The 16466-nt window shown below is 42.0% G+C and overlaps 1 protein-coding gene across 1 annotated transcript in view; it reads right to left on the bottom strand.

Moving 5' to 3' along the window:
• The window catches only part of IPO13 (importin 13), a gene marked incomplete in the record, with an annotated part of 1347960 nt that overhangs the window by 917876 nt on the left and 413618 nt on the right, over positions 1 to 16466 (bottom strand). The window contains 1 exon segment of the mRNA XM_044085442.1: positions 2299 to 2419. Coding sequence (XP_043941377.1) covers positions 2299 to 2419 — 121 coding nt within the window.

Here is a 16466-nt window from a genome sequence, read left to right as displayed (position 1 = left end):
GGGCTCAGTGCTGGGACCTCTCCTGTTCAGTAATGTAGAAGGCGTTTGGCTGACAGTTTACTGACAACTGCAAGATGGAGCAATCACTGAAACCACCAACGATGTAGATATCCTTCAGCAAGGTCTGACTTAGATAAAAGATTAGTACCAGAGCTATGGCCTCAAGCTAAATGCAAAAAAATGCTTAATCACACCTTTTGGGAAGTCAAATACCTTTGCAAATTTCAACATTAATAGCACATCCCAAGAGTGAACTCAGGGGTGAGAGATCAAGGTATACAGGCAGAGAGATAGCCTTAACTTTGATCACCCAGTGTCCACAGTGGTCAGGAAGCCCTGTGTGACAGCTTATAAGTAGACATGGCATCCGAACCCAAGGAAGTTATAGTCCCAATTGTACTCGGCCCTCAGAGAAATAAATCAAGTACAATGCACGTTTCGGTGTGTAATTCACCAGGCACTTGCAACAGCTGGAGTGGCCTCAGCAGTGTCTTACAAAAAAAAAATTTACAGGGTGTAAACAACATGTCCTATGTAGATCAACTAAAAACCCTATCCCTTTACTCTGCCTTCTATCAACTTAAGGGGTGATCTATGGTTAACCTACAAGGCACTCTCAAAACCAGCCTTGATGGAACTGTTACACATTCAAAAGACAAAATGCATGAGGACCACCTGATCTAATGATCTAAACCTGGTTTGTGACACAAACAAAACATGCTGGAGAGACAGATACGTGTCTCAAAGATTAATCCTTCTCTGAAACAGGCTTCCTATTCACATAAAGGACAGCCCTTCCCTGATCTTCTTCAGTGCAGTCTGGATCAATGAATGGGGTATCAAATTCACCCCTGGGGTGGCGCCCATGTCCTCTATGGATAGGGGCAGTCTATAAAATACTCAAAGGCACAGGCACACACTTAAGCTATCCTGCAGCCCTTAGAGATTGAAAATCGAGTAATAATGACTAGGCTTGTAAGGGCTCTTGATCCATTGGGCTTAGTAATCGCCTATGAACTTATGAGCCTAATGATGCTGAAGAGTACAGAAATGCAGCACAAGTGTGAACCAATTCAGTCAAAAATGAATTACATGTAGCAATGCAGGGATCACTCCATATGAAGGGAAACATGCCATGGGTAAAGAAATGGAGCTTAATGTGTAGCCGTCCCTTACATATCTGCTCACTGTCTATAAATTTTATTTTTATTTGGAGTTGCTTACCGGGGAAGAGTACTGATCCACATTACTGTTTTTTAGACCCAGCCCGGGAGCACTGTCAGCTTAAGTGATATGCTCACAACTGCATGTTAAACAAACAGATGTTGAGGGCATCAAATCTTGGACTACGGGAAGAAACCCATTACTGACTCTCAGTTTAATCATCTGTGTCATCAGTCAAACCATTTTCCTTATAGTTCACAATCACTGCACCTATCAACTCCCACATTTTAATCATCCTGTACATCACGGTTGCACAGCGGTGCAGCAGCTAGTAGTAGTAATCACTGCTACCTCACAGTGCCTGGTTCTCCATGTCCATTCGCAGCTGGAGTCCCTTTTTTTGTGGAATATGCATACAGCCCATTTGGGTTTCCCCTGGCTCTCCAATTTCCTCCTATATCCAAAAAAGATGTGTTCTGCATGAAACTGGAGTCTTTCAAGTTACTTGTAAGCGTGTATGCCATGTGTTAGCACAGCTGTGTACACATGGATGAGTTTTTCTCTCATGTGTCCAAACTGCCAGAACAGGTTTTAGCTTTCAAATGACCCTGAAAATAGACTAAGAACATAATCACTGAAAGAATGATGAATAATCACATAAAAGAAGGTAACACTTACAGCTATAAATAGATGGATTTTTGAAGTGAAAAATGGCTTACATTAATGGATATAGCCAATAATCATAAGTCATCAAACAAGTATATGAATAGTTGAAGTTGGTTTAATCACATTTGCCATCCACGTTCAACACACAGAAGATAACAAGCACAATGTAAATGCACACATCTGTAAGCATAAGGTATGAAGGAATGTTCATCCATAATTTTCCATCATTCGACGCCAGCTGATTTGGTTGTCTTGGGTGTCTTTCTTTGTGTTATCTAACGGCAATATGTTGTTAGTGATGAAAACCTGTACCTTTTAGTGTGCAGCTGGATGGTCTTATTCAGCAAATAAGTACAGCAGTAGTTGTATTTTTTGCTAGCATAAACATGTACTTTATTTAAATAAAAGTAAAAACAGTGAAAGAAACCTTTGAAAGTGACTTACAGTTTCATTAAGAATGTGACTTACCTGCCAAGAAGCAGGATGGTCTGTGTCAGTGAGGAGGCGTCCAAGCTTGTCATAGAGGTTGCTCAACAGTTCTGTACCTAACAGCTCGTACACGTACATCAACGTGTCTGAAATATCGACCCTAGAAACATGGATAATCAGGATCTTCGTAAGGTAGTCATAATATAAAACTTATTCTCAGCAAATAATTCTACCAGTGAAAACAACCTCAGACCTTCTGCTTGCGTCTGTGCACTCAGTCAGCAGACTACTGTAGAACAACTTGTTTAGTTAACAGAAAAAAAGAGAGGCATACTTTACAGGGGAAGTAATTATAAACTGAAGAGTCGCTTCTTCATACTCTAAATGTACATAAACTCTATTATCCAATAATCTAAAAGCAGCATACATGCGTTCATGTTTGTGTGCTCCTCTCCATCTCTTATTTATTTTTAATCAGCAATATATGGAAGTATTCTCCAGAAATGTAAAATTCTGAGTACAAGATATTTGTTGCAATGCATTTTCTACAAAGCAATTTTGGCTTAAGACAGATGGCCCTTTTTTAACACCTTTATCACTTAAAACATTAGCAAACGTATATTAACAGAAAACAAAACAAACCATATTAACATTTACATACATTATACATGATGAATCTTTTCTTTCTTTGCAACTATCACCAGTCCAACATTACATAAATAGTGGAATTCCTGCCTTCCCTTAAATCTCATTTCTCTTCCTGGACATTATTCTACATGTATTGTTCCCACAATTTCCATTTATTTTTACGTAATTTGCACCTTCCCTTTTCTAAACATCCTACTGTCAAGTTCTTTTATCTCTTTTATAATATTCAGCACTTAAAACACTGTTGGTTTAGACTTTGATTTCCATTTTTTTTTGTAATAGCTTTTTTGGCAGCCAACATAATTAAACTTAAAAAGACTTTACTATGTGTCTAGGCAATTCAGATCCTGTGTCCCAGCTCAAAAGAACCAGTTAAAGTAATTTGCTCCCCAATTTTTCTGACGAGAGTATTCTGTAGGAATTTTTAAAATATGACAACTCATTACATCCCCAAAAGATATCCAATCGCCTCTTTCTTCCCCACCACACCTCCAACATTTACTAACTACCTGAGGAAAAATTCTTTGAAGCCTGCTTGGAAAATAAAATTACCTATGCAAACATTTCCAAGGAAATATCCTAAACACACTGGAATTAGTTGCATAATTAGAAGCCATACATATTGTCCTCCCATTTTACTTTTGTAATATGCTTTTCCAGTCTCTTCCCAAACGTTTCTAACCTCACATGATTGATTTTTATAGTTACCAGACAATGTTTTATATGCCCTGATAAACATTGCTTTTTAACAGCAGCTTCAGTTCTAGATTCAACTAAAAACTGTACCAGGGTGGGTCTTTCACTTAAGATTCGCCTCTCCCTTTCTTTTTGCCTGTACGCAGATATCACTCCCTGACAAAGAAGGCAGTTTTTAGCCTGCAGTCCAAACATCTTGGCCTCATTCCACTTTCTCCCTTAGTTATTTGCTCCCAATACCTTGGTTCCTTTGCCATTTTTTCCAGTAAATTCTAACTCCCTCATGCCTATGTTCTGTACCCCAACTTGCAGTCATCCTTATTGACAACATTTCCTTTACTCCATTGTTGTATTGACTTAGTTCTTAGAATATCTTCTGCTACTTTATGAATATAATATTATACATGGCTGTTATTCCCCTTAAGGATCTGCATCTAAAATTCCACTCTCTATTTCTCAAACTTCTCCCCACTTCAAAAATGTCCCTTTCCATTCTGAAGTATAATCTTCTGCTTATATTATGTGCATAAGCCTTAATTGCATAGCTCTAAAATATTCCTTCAAATCAGGTAACCCTAACCCACCTTGTTCTAACAGAAGGACTAACTTATCCAACATAACTCTTGCTCTCTTCCCCTTCCAGATACATTCCTTCAACTCTTTATTATTGTCCACAACTTCTGCTTTGGTTGATAAAAATATGCCTGATCAATATTATAAAACTAAAGGGGTTAAACATTTTTACTGCTTGTATCTTACTATCCATTTGCATAAACAAGAGCTTCCAGTTTCTCATTAGCTGCCATAACAGAAGCCTTTTTAAACCATACTCCTAAATCCGTAATCTTATTGTGTCCCCGTAAATATGGATATTGCTGAACCAATTTGTGTGTGGATACACAACTTACGGGTATAGCCTTTGCTTTACCCTCATTAATTTTATAAACCAAAAAGAATTGAACCTCTCTCAAAATGTTACACAACGCTGAATTGCCCCTTTTTCTAGCTCTGTCAGGTATAAAATATCATCACCTGCAAATAGGGTTGCCACCTTTTCAAATGGCCATAGTGGGACATTTTCGGGACACACATCATATTTTACAGGTCGACACAAACCCACGGTCAATACAAGGGATAGAACTTTACTTTTTTCCCTAAATAAAAGCTTATTCTTGTAGCATTTTCATTTCTTATCCTGTTTCTTGGTATTTTAGATACAGAAATAACTATTTTATGCAACTATTACATTAACTATGGGACGTAGTTATGTCCTACAATCTCAGGACATTTGCCATTTTTAATATTTTTGGTCAGGACACAACCACCCAAAAGAGGGACTGTCCCTCGTAAAGTGGGACAGGTGGTAACCCTACCTGCAAATAAAGCTAACTTTCCTTGATTACTATACCAATAATATCCTTACATTTACAAGTCCCTTATTTTCTTTGCCAATGGCTCTGAACATAAAGCAAATAAAGGGAAGCAGGACATATCTGCCTGTTTCCTCTGTTCAAACAACTTATCAGACAAAAACACTCCCACTTTAATTTTTGCCTGAGATTCTTCACACATCATCCTGATTAACCTTATTATTGTATCAGGGAATGCAAATGCTTCAATTGCCCTGAAATCCCAGCTTACTCTGTTGAATGCTTTCTCTGCATCAAAGACCTGCAAATAGCAGAGATATTTTTTTACATTCTGCATCCCCCTGGATCATCATTTTTCTATTAAAGTCTTTTAGCTTTTCCTGGTTAGGGGTTGCCACAGCGGAACTGCAGTCCACTAATGATTGGCAGTGGATTTTTACGGTGCAGAGTTGCCATCCCGATGCCCAACCTCCAAAGAAAGAACACCCATTCACGCACGCACCTACCTGCAAGTCTTAAACGTCACTCGACCATGGGGAAGACATGCAGACTCCACACAGAAGGCGCACCAGCAGAGAATCGAATGGGAGAACCTCTTACTGAGAGGAGACAACCCTAACCGCTGCACCACCACGGCCCTTAATGTTGTTAAATGTTTGACTCTCTCAACAAAGCCACACTGATTCATATCATTTTTGGCAACACCTTTGCCATTCTTTTAGCTAGCACAGAGAAACACTTTATAATCAGGATTTAAAATTGAAATGGGTCTTTAGCACCTTTAAGTAATACAGACAGACGTTAGTCTTTTAGCCAGATTTCCATTGAAGCAAAGACCATTTTTGCAGGTGCAAAATTAAATCAATGATGACACCAGCTGTATGTAACCTGTACATCATCTATTTATTCATGTCCCCAATAAATGTGCCTGACCACCCCCCCCCAAATTCACTAACCAGAAAGAATTTAGGGAAATTTCTACCTAGTAAAACTAGCCTCATTATGCAAGAAATACAAGTACATGTCACCTACAATAGTAGACCATTGGTGAGAACCTCCAGGAAAAGAACAAATCGATTAGAGGTTAACAATCCTAAATATAAACAAATGCATATGTACATTATAACACAAAATCAAATCCCATACTCTCCATCAAGATGGCAAGAAAACTGTTCTCCAGAAAAATGGTCAGTGTTGTATCCCTCCAAGGAAGGTCATCCTGAAAGGAGGGAGTTGGACAGGAGCTTCTACAGCAACAGTGTTTCTACATTGGAAAATAGAAGATTAGTAATGTAGAAGATAAACAGAAGATGAAGTTATGGAATACCTGCAAAATTAAGGATTATGTCACAGCATGATGGAACAATAAGTCCCCAAATTAAGGAGAAACAGGTGGAGCAGGAGGCATATGAAGAAAAAATATGGATATGGGAAAGAAAAAAGATAATATCATGCAATAATTATGAAAAGTAGAAATCAAAAGTAATTATTACAAAAAAGCAGTACCAAAGACATTTGAAGAGAAATACAGGCATCTGGTTATGGCAAGTTTCACAATAAAATAAGAAAAAGTGGGAGAGTAGAAAAGAGGGTCAATAATGAAGAAGTTAAACAGAAACTGAATTTAAGGATTTCCTGAGATGTGAAGTATTTATCCATTTATCCAAACTCGGGTAATATTGCAGCATGACAGAACACAGAGTCCCCAAATTAAGGAGAAACAGGTGCAAGGGAAAGCATTTGATCACTTGTCATATGAAGATGCTCTGCAGCCTTCAGCTGGAAACCAAAGAGTTCAGCTGGAGTTGCACAGCAAGGGAAAGCGCAACAAACAGTGGCAACTCTGACTCAATGTTGTGGAATGACAGGCCACTGAGTTCCACACTTAACAGCAACAAATGATGCAGGATGCAGTTGATGAGACTATGTCACAGGGAGAGGTTCGGGAACTTTCTGTAGAATACCCACAGGAAAAAGAGAGCAAATAATGTGCCCCCAGTTTATAAGAAATGATGTAAGGGAATGGTTGCTTGATTTAATATAGACATATTAAGATTGATGAAACAAAAAGATTACAGAAAGTAAGAGCCAAAATGTTAGAAGTCTAATAAAACAGATGAACAGAGTAAAAGACTATTAACAGAAATTCACGTGATATAACAGAAGTAAACAGGATATATTACTGTGCAGGTAAATTCATAACAGATAATGGTCTTTCCACAAAAATGCAGAGCAATAAGGGAAAGGAAGGGAAGAAATAAAATGCCATAACATAAGCAACAAATAGAGAAAACTATAACGCAATTAAGACAAGAAGCATCACTGTTAGAAGCATATAGAAAAGGAACAGAAAGTACAGTTTTGTACCTACCATAAATGTAGATGTCCGATAGGTATGCATCTGCAGTCATAACATATGGGTTGTCCTGCCTCAGGCAGCCCTTCGGTCGGCCGGATTCCAAAGTCTGGGTCTGGCCTCGGCTGATGTCGCACTTTCCCCGACGTCAGAGCTTCTGGGGTATAAAGGCATCAGCCGACGCCATTTTCCTCAGTGTTTCTTGCCCCAGATGTCAGGTGCCCTCTAGGGAGGCTAAATTTAGATAATGCTGCAAAGTTCCATACAGTAGCAAAATATATACATATATATACAAACAAACAAGTACACCATAATAGATTCCCCCAGCTAGCTGAAAGAGGGGTAAGCACCCTAGGAATACCACAGAGGGGAAGGAGGGTGGGTAATCCTGACTGCAGATGCATACCTATCGGACATCTACATTTATGGTAGGTACAAAACTGTACTATGTCCTTCAAGGATGCATCTGCAGTCATAACATATGGGTAGAATACCATAGCCAAACTGGGGGAGGAGGTACTAAGAGAAGGATGGTGTAGTTAAGATCCCCTGCAGAACTGCAGTTGCAAACCCTGCTCGGGATCTGGAGTATAAAGGTAGATTGTAATGCTTGGCAAATGTATGCACGGAGCTCCAAGTAGCAGCTTCTAAAATGTCCTTGGTAGCCACCCCTCATAAGAAAGCTGTAGTGGTGGCTGTGGCCCTTGTGGAATGAGGCCTGATATTTTCAGGAGCGGTCTTTCCATGAAAGGAGTAGCAAAAACTAATGCAATTCCCTATCCATTTTGAAATTGTCTGTTTGGAAATTGCTCTTCCTTGCACCCCAGTTGCATATGCTACAAAAAGTTGGTCAGTTTTTCTGTTGGTTTTAGTTCTGTCCAGATAGTAGCGTAGTTGTCTGTGTATATCCAAGGTGTGCAAAAGTTTTTCTCCTTTGTTCTGTGGGTTAGGGAAGAAAGTAGGCAAATGAATAGCTTGGTTCAAGGATACCCTGGATACCACCTTTGGCATGAAAGTAGGATTGGTTCTCAGTGACACTCTATCCTGGTGGAAAATAAGAAAAGGCTGCACTGCCATTAATGCCTGTAACTCGGATACTCTTCTTGCTGAAGTGATTGCCAGAAGAAAAGCAGTTTTCCAAGATAAAAATTGTAGGTCTGCTGATGCTGCTGGTTCAAAAGGAGGTAGTGTCAATTTCTCCAGCACAAAATTGAGATCCCATGCAGGTAGAGGGGGTCTCCTCGGAGGCTTAACATTTTTGATCCCTCTCAAAAATTGTCTGAGCAGAGGGTGAGAGAAGATAGGTGGATCCATATTGTATTCTGCTGAAATTGCTGAAGCATGAATCTTAATGGAAGAATAAGACAGGCCATTGTGGAACAATTCTGCTAAGTACTCTAGGATGTGTGCTAGGTTTGCCACTGTGACATCTACGCCCTTTGATGTGCTCTAAATGAGAAATCTCTTCCATTTAGCTGAGTATGTCTTCCTTGTGGAAGGTCTGCGAGCCTCCAGGATAATGTCCTTCACCCTCTGAGATAAAACAGTTTGGTTTGGTTTTAAGGAATTTTCCAGGCAGTTAGTTGCAATGTTTTCAAGTTTGGATGCAGGGTCTTGAAATTGTTCTGCGTTAGAAGAAGAGGCCATAGGGGAAGAGGCCATGTGTTCGCCTGAGACATGCTTCTCAGTAGCGGATACCAGTGTTGTCTTGGCCAGTCCGGAGCTATTAGTATCACCTTTGGCTGTTCCTCCCTGATCTTCAGTAGAACCTTGTACATCAATGGGAGAGGTGGAAAGGCATATACTGTTAGGGCATTCCAGCTGAAAGAGAGAGTCCACCCTCCAGGCTTGTGGGTGGGAAGTCCTTGAGCAGAATTTCTTCAGTTGGTGGTTGAGTGGGGAGGCGAACAGGTCTATCTCTGGCATTCCCCATTTCTTTGTTATGAGTTTGAAGATGTCTGGATGCAGCATCCATTCGTGTGCATCCGTGGTAGTTCTGCTTAAGCTGTCTGCTAGTGAATTTTCTTTTCCTGGTACGAATTTGGCCTGCAGCTGGATATTGAGATTCAGGCATAGGTTCCACAGATTCATTGCCATCCGGCATAGAGGGTAGGAATGTGTGCCTCCTTGTTTGTTTATGTACCACATGACCGTGGTGTTGTCTGTCCTTATTAACAGATGTCCTTGCTGGAGGAATGGTTTGAATGCCTCGATTGCATGCCTCACTGCCAGCATTTCCTTTTGGTTTATGTGCATGCTTAGCTGCCCTTGAGGCCATAGGCCTTGAATGCATTTGTCCTCCATGCGTGCTCCCATCCTCGGTCTGAGGCGTCCGTGGTGATGGTCTGCCTTGTTTTTGGTTTGTTGAAAGGCAACCCTCTGTTGGACTGGCAGGCCTGAGCCCACCACAGGAATTCCTTTTGAAGGCATGGAATGATTGTTATCATGGTTTCTAGACTGTGACTGTGTTGAGACCATACATTCCTTAGGTACCATTGCAATTTTCTCATATGCAGCCTGGCATGTGGAATCAAGATTATGCAGGATGCCATGTAACTCAGGGCCTGCAGGACTTTCCTTGCAGTAAGCTGAGTTTGTCTTGTGAAAATCATGAAATAATCTGGAAGTTGTTTTTGTTTTTCTTCTGTGAGAAAAGCCATCTGAGTGATTGTGTCCAGATCCGCACCCAAAAAGGTTATCCTTTGGGATGGCACTAGTCTTGACTTTTGGATGTTGACTGTGTATCCCAAAGCCTGTAGCAGGTGTATGACATAGGCCAAGTCCTTTAACAATTTTTTCTTGCTGTCCGCTTGTATTAGGCAGTTGTCCAGGTATGGATAAATCTGAATTCCCTGAAGTCTGCAATGTGCAATTACTGATGCCAGGCATTTCGTGAATACTCTGGGCGCAGTAGATAAGCCAAAGGGCAATGCTGAGAATTGATAATGCTCTGATCCTGCAAGAAATCTGAGGTATCTTCTGCAATCTGGTCGGATAGGGACGTGCAGGTATGCCTCCTTGAGATCTAGAGTCACCAGCCAAGACTCCTTGCCCAGCATGGGAAGAAGTTGCTGTAGGGTCAGCATTTTGAATTTTGGCACAATGAGATAAGTGTTGAGCGCAGACAGGTCTAGAATAGGCCTCCATTGGTTTTCTTTTCTTGGTACCAGGAATAATCTGGAGTAAAATCCTTGGCCTTGTTCTATAGATGGTACCCTTTCTATAGCTTTCATCTGAAGTAGATTGCTGATTTGTCTTAAAGCCTCTGCCTTCTGGTTTGGTGGAAGGTTTGGCATTCTGCCCCTTTTTGGCAAAGTGTGGAAGTAAAACCTGTATCCTTTGTCTATTGTTTGCAATGTCCATGAATCCTTTGTAATGCAATGCCAGTTTTTCGAGAATAAAGCCAGCTTTCCGCCCAAGGGAGCTTCCAGTTGATCCCTGGTAGGCGGAATCAGAGTCAAGTCATTGGGTCTGTCCTGTGGTTGTAGTTGTAGCTGTTGCACTACTCCGCTGGTTGGCAGGCTGCCACTGACGGCCCCTGTAGGCACCCTTTGATTGGCCTCTGCCTCTAGGGCGTCTGTTCCTGCCCCTCTGTGCTCTGGAGGTCTCTGGAAAGGACCAATTCTTTGTTGGCCAGTTTCTGCTGAACCTCGGAGGTTGGACCTGCAGGAATTCCTTTACTGTTTGCACAGATTTTGCTTTTTCTTCCACCTTCTTTAGTATCTCCTGTGCAGGGGAGCCAAATAAATTTGGTTTCTCCATTGGAGCATCGAGGAGTTTAGCCTTGACATGGTCTGGCAAAGATTGCTCCTTCAGCCAGGCATGCCTACGAATTACTGCCCCAGTCATAGCTGATCTAAATGAAGCCTCCAGTGCATCATAGCCACATTTTAAGAAATGTTTACTGACCTGCTGAGAGTTGTGTACCAAATCCTGAAGGGATTTACGGTCTAAAGGTTCAGGAGAAGAAAGCTTCTTATTCAGCTGATCTAACAAAAATTCTAGGTAGTGTATCATATGGAATTGACAGTTTAAAGCCCTGGCAGAAAGAGTAGCAGATGTATAAACCTTTTTTCCCCATCTCTCTAATGCTCTAGACTCTCTTTCAGAGGGTAGGGGATTTTTGGCAGTAGCAGCTGCAACCCCTTTAGGGCCCTGAGAAATAGTTTCTGGGTCTGCAGAATGGGCTTTATACAGGTGGAAGTGAGAATCCGGGATCCTATAAAATCTGTCAGGTTTGGCAGGGGCCGGGGGAAGAGAATCAGGTGCAGTACTGACATCATTGTACACATCATCAATTACAGTTAGAACAGGTGGTATGGCTAAGGGCCTATGCTGGGGCAAATGCAAAAAGGTCCTTAATCTTTTTCTAGAATCAGAGAAATCCTGACCCTGCCACTGAAAGTGCTCCCTCATGGAGTGTAAAGTCTCCCCAAAGGAAAATTCTTCAGGTGGGGAGGCCGAAGGAATAGTGTCTTCTGCATCTGAATCCTCATAAGGCGAGTAGGCCCCTTCCTGATGGTCTGACAAATCAGATCCATCCGAGGAATAATCTGAGGAGAGAGGTTCAGAAGGATCAGTCCTGGGCCTTTTGTCTGGAGGAGGTTGGGAGGCCCTGTCTGGGTGAGGTTGGGAACCCCTAATTAAGGATATAAGGTCCTCAGCAAGATCTGAGAACTACAGGAATGCCTCTGTGAAGTAGATTTGGCAGGTAAAGCTTTTGTAAGTTTGGCAGCTTTAGCCCTGGAGAAGGCCTTAATAGACATAGAAGCTGGGGGCCTAGCTGCCCCACGTGCAGGGGTAGAAATGTCCAAAGGGATGGTGTCGGACAATTCTTGAGCACTAGCTTCGGTAGGGAGTTCTGAAGCTGACTCAGCCGGGGCCTCGGTGGTCAGAGGAATAGTTTCGGTAGTAGTAATAACCGTGGACTCTGTTTCAGCCGAAACCGAGACACTCGCGGTAGGCCTAGCCGTGGTTTCAGCCGAAACCGCGGGCGAGTGTCGGTCCTTTTCCTTGCGTTTTTTGACCATATGTGAAGTCGGAGTCTCCGATGGCATTTTATAAGCAAAAGCGGTTCCAAAAAATTCCTCTGCAAACTCCGACCGACGTCCAAGAGTCCGTCGGTTGAAGGAGGCACAGGCTAAACAAGCTGATACGTCGTGGTCTGGGCCTAAGCAAGGAAGGCAGTAAGAATGGAAATCCTTATGAGGTATTTGTTTCCCACAAGTTAAACAATTATTTACTTTGTCTGACATTGTCTGAGGCAAGAAAGAGTCCCCAACGGGGTACTTAGCTTTTTTCGAAGTCTTCGGTAGCTGAAATCTCTGGATCTGACCGACCGGCACTTGCGAACAGCTTCTGCTTCGGGCACCGCGCGGCAAGAAAGACTGAGGAAAATGGCGTCGGCTGATGCCTTTATACCCCAGAAGCTCTGACGTCGGGGAAAGTGCGACATCAGCCGAGGCCAGACCCAGACTTTGGAATCCGGCTGACCGAAGGGCTGCCTGAGGCAGGACAACCCATATGTTATGACTGCAGATGCATCCTTGAAGGACATCAACAAAACTACTTAGAAAAATAGGACTTGATAAAAGCAACACAAAGTTTTAGAACAGACCAGGATCTATCATACGCTATTGCAAATAAACTAAAAGATATCAGCACAGGCAGAAAAAATTAGAAGACATGCAGATAAACAAAGGAAAAGTACAAATTAATCAAGTCACTGCTGATCCAAAATTTTTTTTTATAGAAAACAGAAACAAAAGCAAAAGGAACAGAACACCAAAAAAGAAGAAAATAAATACATTTTGGAGAAATATTTATGGAAACCCTGCTGAACACAACTAAGATGGTGAATGGACGGAAGTAAAGGAAACAGTAAGAAGTTCAAATGTTTGTTTGTTTCAGCTTTTCCCAGTTAGGGGTTGCCACAGCGGAACTCCAGTCCGCTAATGATTGGTAGTAGATTTTTACGTACTGGCTTGCCGGGCCTAACGCACAACCTTCAACGAAGGAATGCCCATTCACGCATGCCGCCACACAGAAGACGCTCTGAGAATCGAACGGGCAACGTCTAACTGTGAGGCAACAACACTATCGCAGCATCACCACTGCGGGTAGTAAGAAGTTCAAATGTACAAGATATGAAATAAGATGAAGTAAGTCAATGAAGCTGAAACAAAAGTAAGAAAAATTCCTAAATGGAAAACCCCAGGCCCAGTAGTAGTACCTAACTTATGGCTGAAAGTATTAACATCTTTACACAAAGGAATGAAGCACCACACTGTAAAACAAACCAAAACTCACACCACAAGTTCTAGGCCAGATGAATCCACTCAGTTTACCTTTAAAGTTAACCTTTTTATTTGGCTTTTTTGGTGAATTCTTAATTGGATGATTATTTAATTGATTAAATGCATGTATAAGTGTATGCTTACCAGCAGAAAGATGTACTCTGAAAAGGCTTTTCTGAAAGCCAGGGCGCCAGAGAAGGCCATATGAGCGAATCGCACAAATTGCGAACACTCATGATATCGAATGTACCGGACCTCGAACTTCCTATTGTGGGGGCTTCACCCCCACCCCCCCAAATATATATTCCAACTCCGGGATCGCACTACAGTGAGGAAAGGGCAAATATCCTTTTCTTCACTGTACCGCGATCTCAGAAAAAGCACTTTGAGGTCCGGTACGTTCGATATTATGAGTGTTCACAATTTGTGCAATTCGCTCATATTATACAGACCACCAGAGAAGTGTTATTTGCTCTTAATGGTAAAAGAGTTTAAAGTTTTGCTGTTAATGTTTACTGCAGAAGTTTATTTTTTATTTTAATACAATCAGTCTGTGTACTAAACTGAATGACATCATCTGGCCTGGAGCTTGTGGTGTGAGATCTTTACACAAAGATTTAGCCTTGAGTAAGAACTACTTATATGCACAACCCAAACAAACACCAACCTGATTAATAGGAAAAATGCAACTTCTTCTTAAGAGTGACCCGACAAGCCATCCTAAAAACTATAGACCAATAATTTGCCTTCCTGCAATGTACAAACTGTATACTGAATTGATGCCTACCAAGTGTATAGTCATTTAGAAGAAAACTCAATCATGGCAATAGAGCAAAAGGGTAACAAAAGAAAGTTATATGGAATAAAGGATCATTTGCTGATAAAGTCATAATGGAGAATGTAAGAATCTAAGTATAGCATGGACAGATTACAAAAAGGCATCTGACAACACCTCACATTTGTGGATAAAGTACAGTTGTGTACACTTACCATAAATGTAGATGTTAGAGTGTATTCACTGTTGCAGTCATTACATTTGGGTAATCTGCTGGCAGGTTGCCCTCAGTCGGCCTGATTAACAAAGTATTGGGTCCCGCGTCGGTTGCTGTCCCTTTTTCCATGACATCAGGTCGTCAGGGGTATAAAAAGTACAGTTTTGTACCTACCATAATGTAGATGTCCGATAGATATAGGTTCATCGGTTCATACTAGGCTAACTGCCCGAGGGCATTTACAAGCCTAGCCCATCGTTTTGTGGCTTACGCCACCCCTTTAGTATGGGGAACTATACCCATTATTTTGCTGTGCCTCTGTCGAGCAGTGACACTGAGGTAATCCCTGGGGTATATCTGTGATCTCCCATCCATTGGTCAAGATTTCTCTTGAACAAGGCCAGCGAGGTGCTCTGCCTCACATGTACCGGGATTTTGTTCCACAGCATAGGGAGTCTTTGGGTGATGAATCTATCCCTCCAGCACGTCCTATTAATAGCCGTGTCAAGGTTTAAGTCTCCGCCCTTGTGGCTCTGATGGATCTAGATTTTTGAGGTGAAGCATATTCATCAAATCTGGGTTTGACATGTCCTTGTATGTTAGGCAAAGGTCACCTCTGAGCAAGCGGTGGCGACTGAATAGAGCTGGAGTTCTTTCAGTCGGGCAGCATAGGACAGATTTTGAGACCCTTTATCCTTTTGGTGAGGAACTTTGTGGCCTCTCCAGCTGCTGCAAGTGTCGGGTCAGATACATTCCGAATGGGGCATTGTACTCAATCATTGGTCTGATGAGTGATGAGTAAAGGGAGACTATGACCTCCCTTGATTTAGATGAGAATCCCTTCATGATAAGGTGGGCAATGTAGAAGGTCTTCCTAACTACTTTAGCTACATGGGTGTCGAATGACAGACTACTATCAACCTGGGTCCCCAGGTCCCTGATAACTTCTTCTGTGCTCAGTGGATTGCCACCTATTTGGTAGCTAGGGGTAACCTTGTTTTTCCCGAAGGGTATGACTATGCATTTTTGGCATTTAACTTTAGGCGTGGCTCTGGCACCAGTTATCCGTTTCTGTGAGACCCTTCTGAAGGATATCTGTATCAGATGTGTTTTCTACTATGGCGCCCAGTTTGCAGTCATCTGCAAACTTTGTCAGCCATAACCCTCCTGTGTTTGCTTGTACTTGGAAAAGTAGATGCCAAACAAGAGTGGGCCCAGGACTGAGCCCTCTGGGACCCCACTTGTGACAGGCTTTGAGTCTGACATGGCGCCAGCAACTCTGACCCTGTGGGTTCTGTCACTCAGCCAGTTTGCAACCCATCTTGTGATGTATGGGTTGACATTTAAGCTGATGAGTTTTTCAATGATACCCGAGTGGGGTATTGTATCGAAGGCCTTAGCCAGATCGAGGTAGGCTGTATGGACTGCCTTTCCCTCATCAATGGCTTTGGTGACTGAAAAAGTCAACCAGGTTTAAAAGGCATGATCTGCCTTTGACAAAGCCAAACTGGGTTGGATTCAAAGTCTGCAAATATCCTATGTCTTTATTTATGAGGTCCATTATGATCCTCTCCATGGCTTTGCAGATAAGGCTTGTCAAGCTAATGGGACGGTAATTTCCAGGGTCGGTGGAGGCACCGCCTTTGTGAAGTGGTACCACAGTTGCAGTGCGCCACTCCTGGGTGCGTATCCAGAGGTAAGACTTTGATTAAACAGCTGTCCTAGCTGTGGGTTTAATTCCTCATTGAGTTCATGGAGCACACAGCCGGGGACACCATCAGGTCCCATGGATGCTGTGTTTTTGCTTTGGAGAGAGCAGTTTTCACTTGGGCGCTGGAGATGTTCGCGG

The sequence above is a fragment of the Protopterus annectens genome, chromosome 10.part0, assembly GCF_019279795.1.
Source record: "Protopterus annectens isolate FY-2018-M chromosome 10.part0, PAN1.0, whole genome shotgun sequence".
Lineage (NCBI taxonomy): Eukaryota > Metazoa > Chordata > Ceratodontiformes > Protopteridae > Protopterus > Protopterus annectens.
Note: the sequence above shows the minus strand (reverse complement) of the source record. Positions and strands in the feature narration are given on the sequence as shown.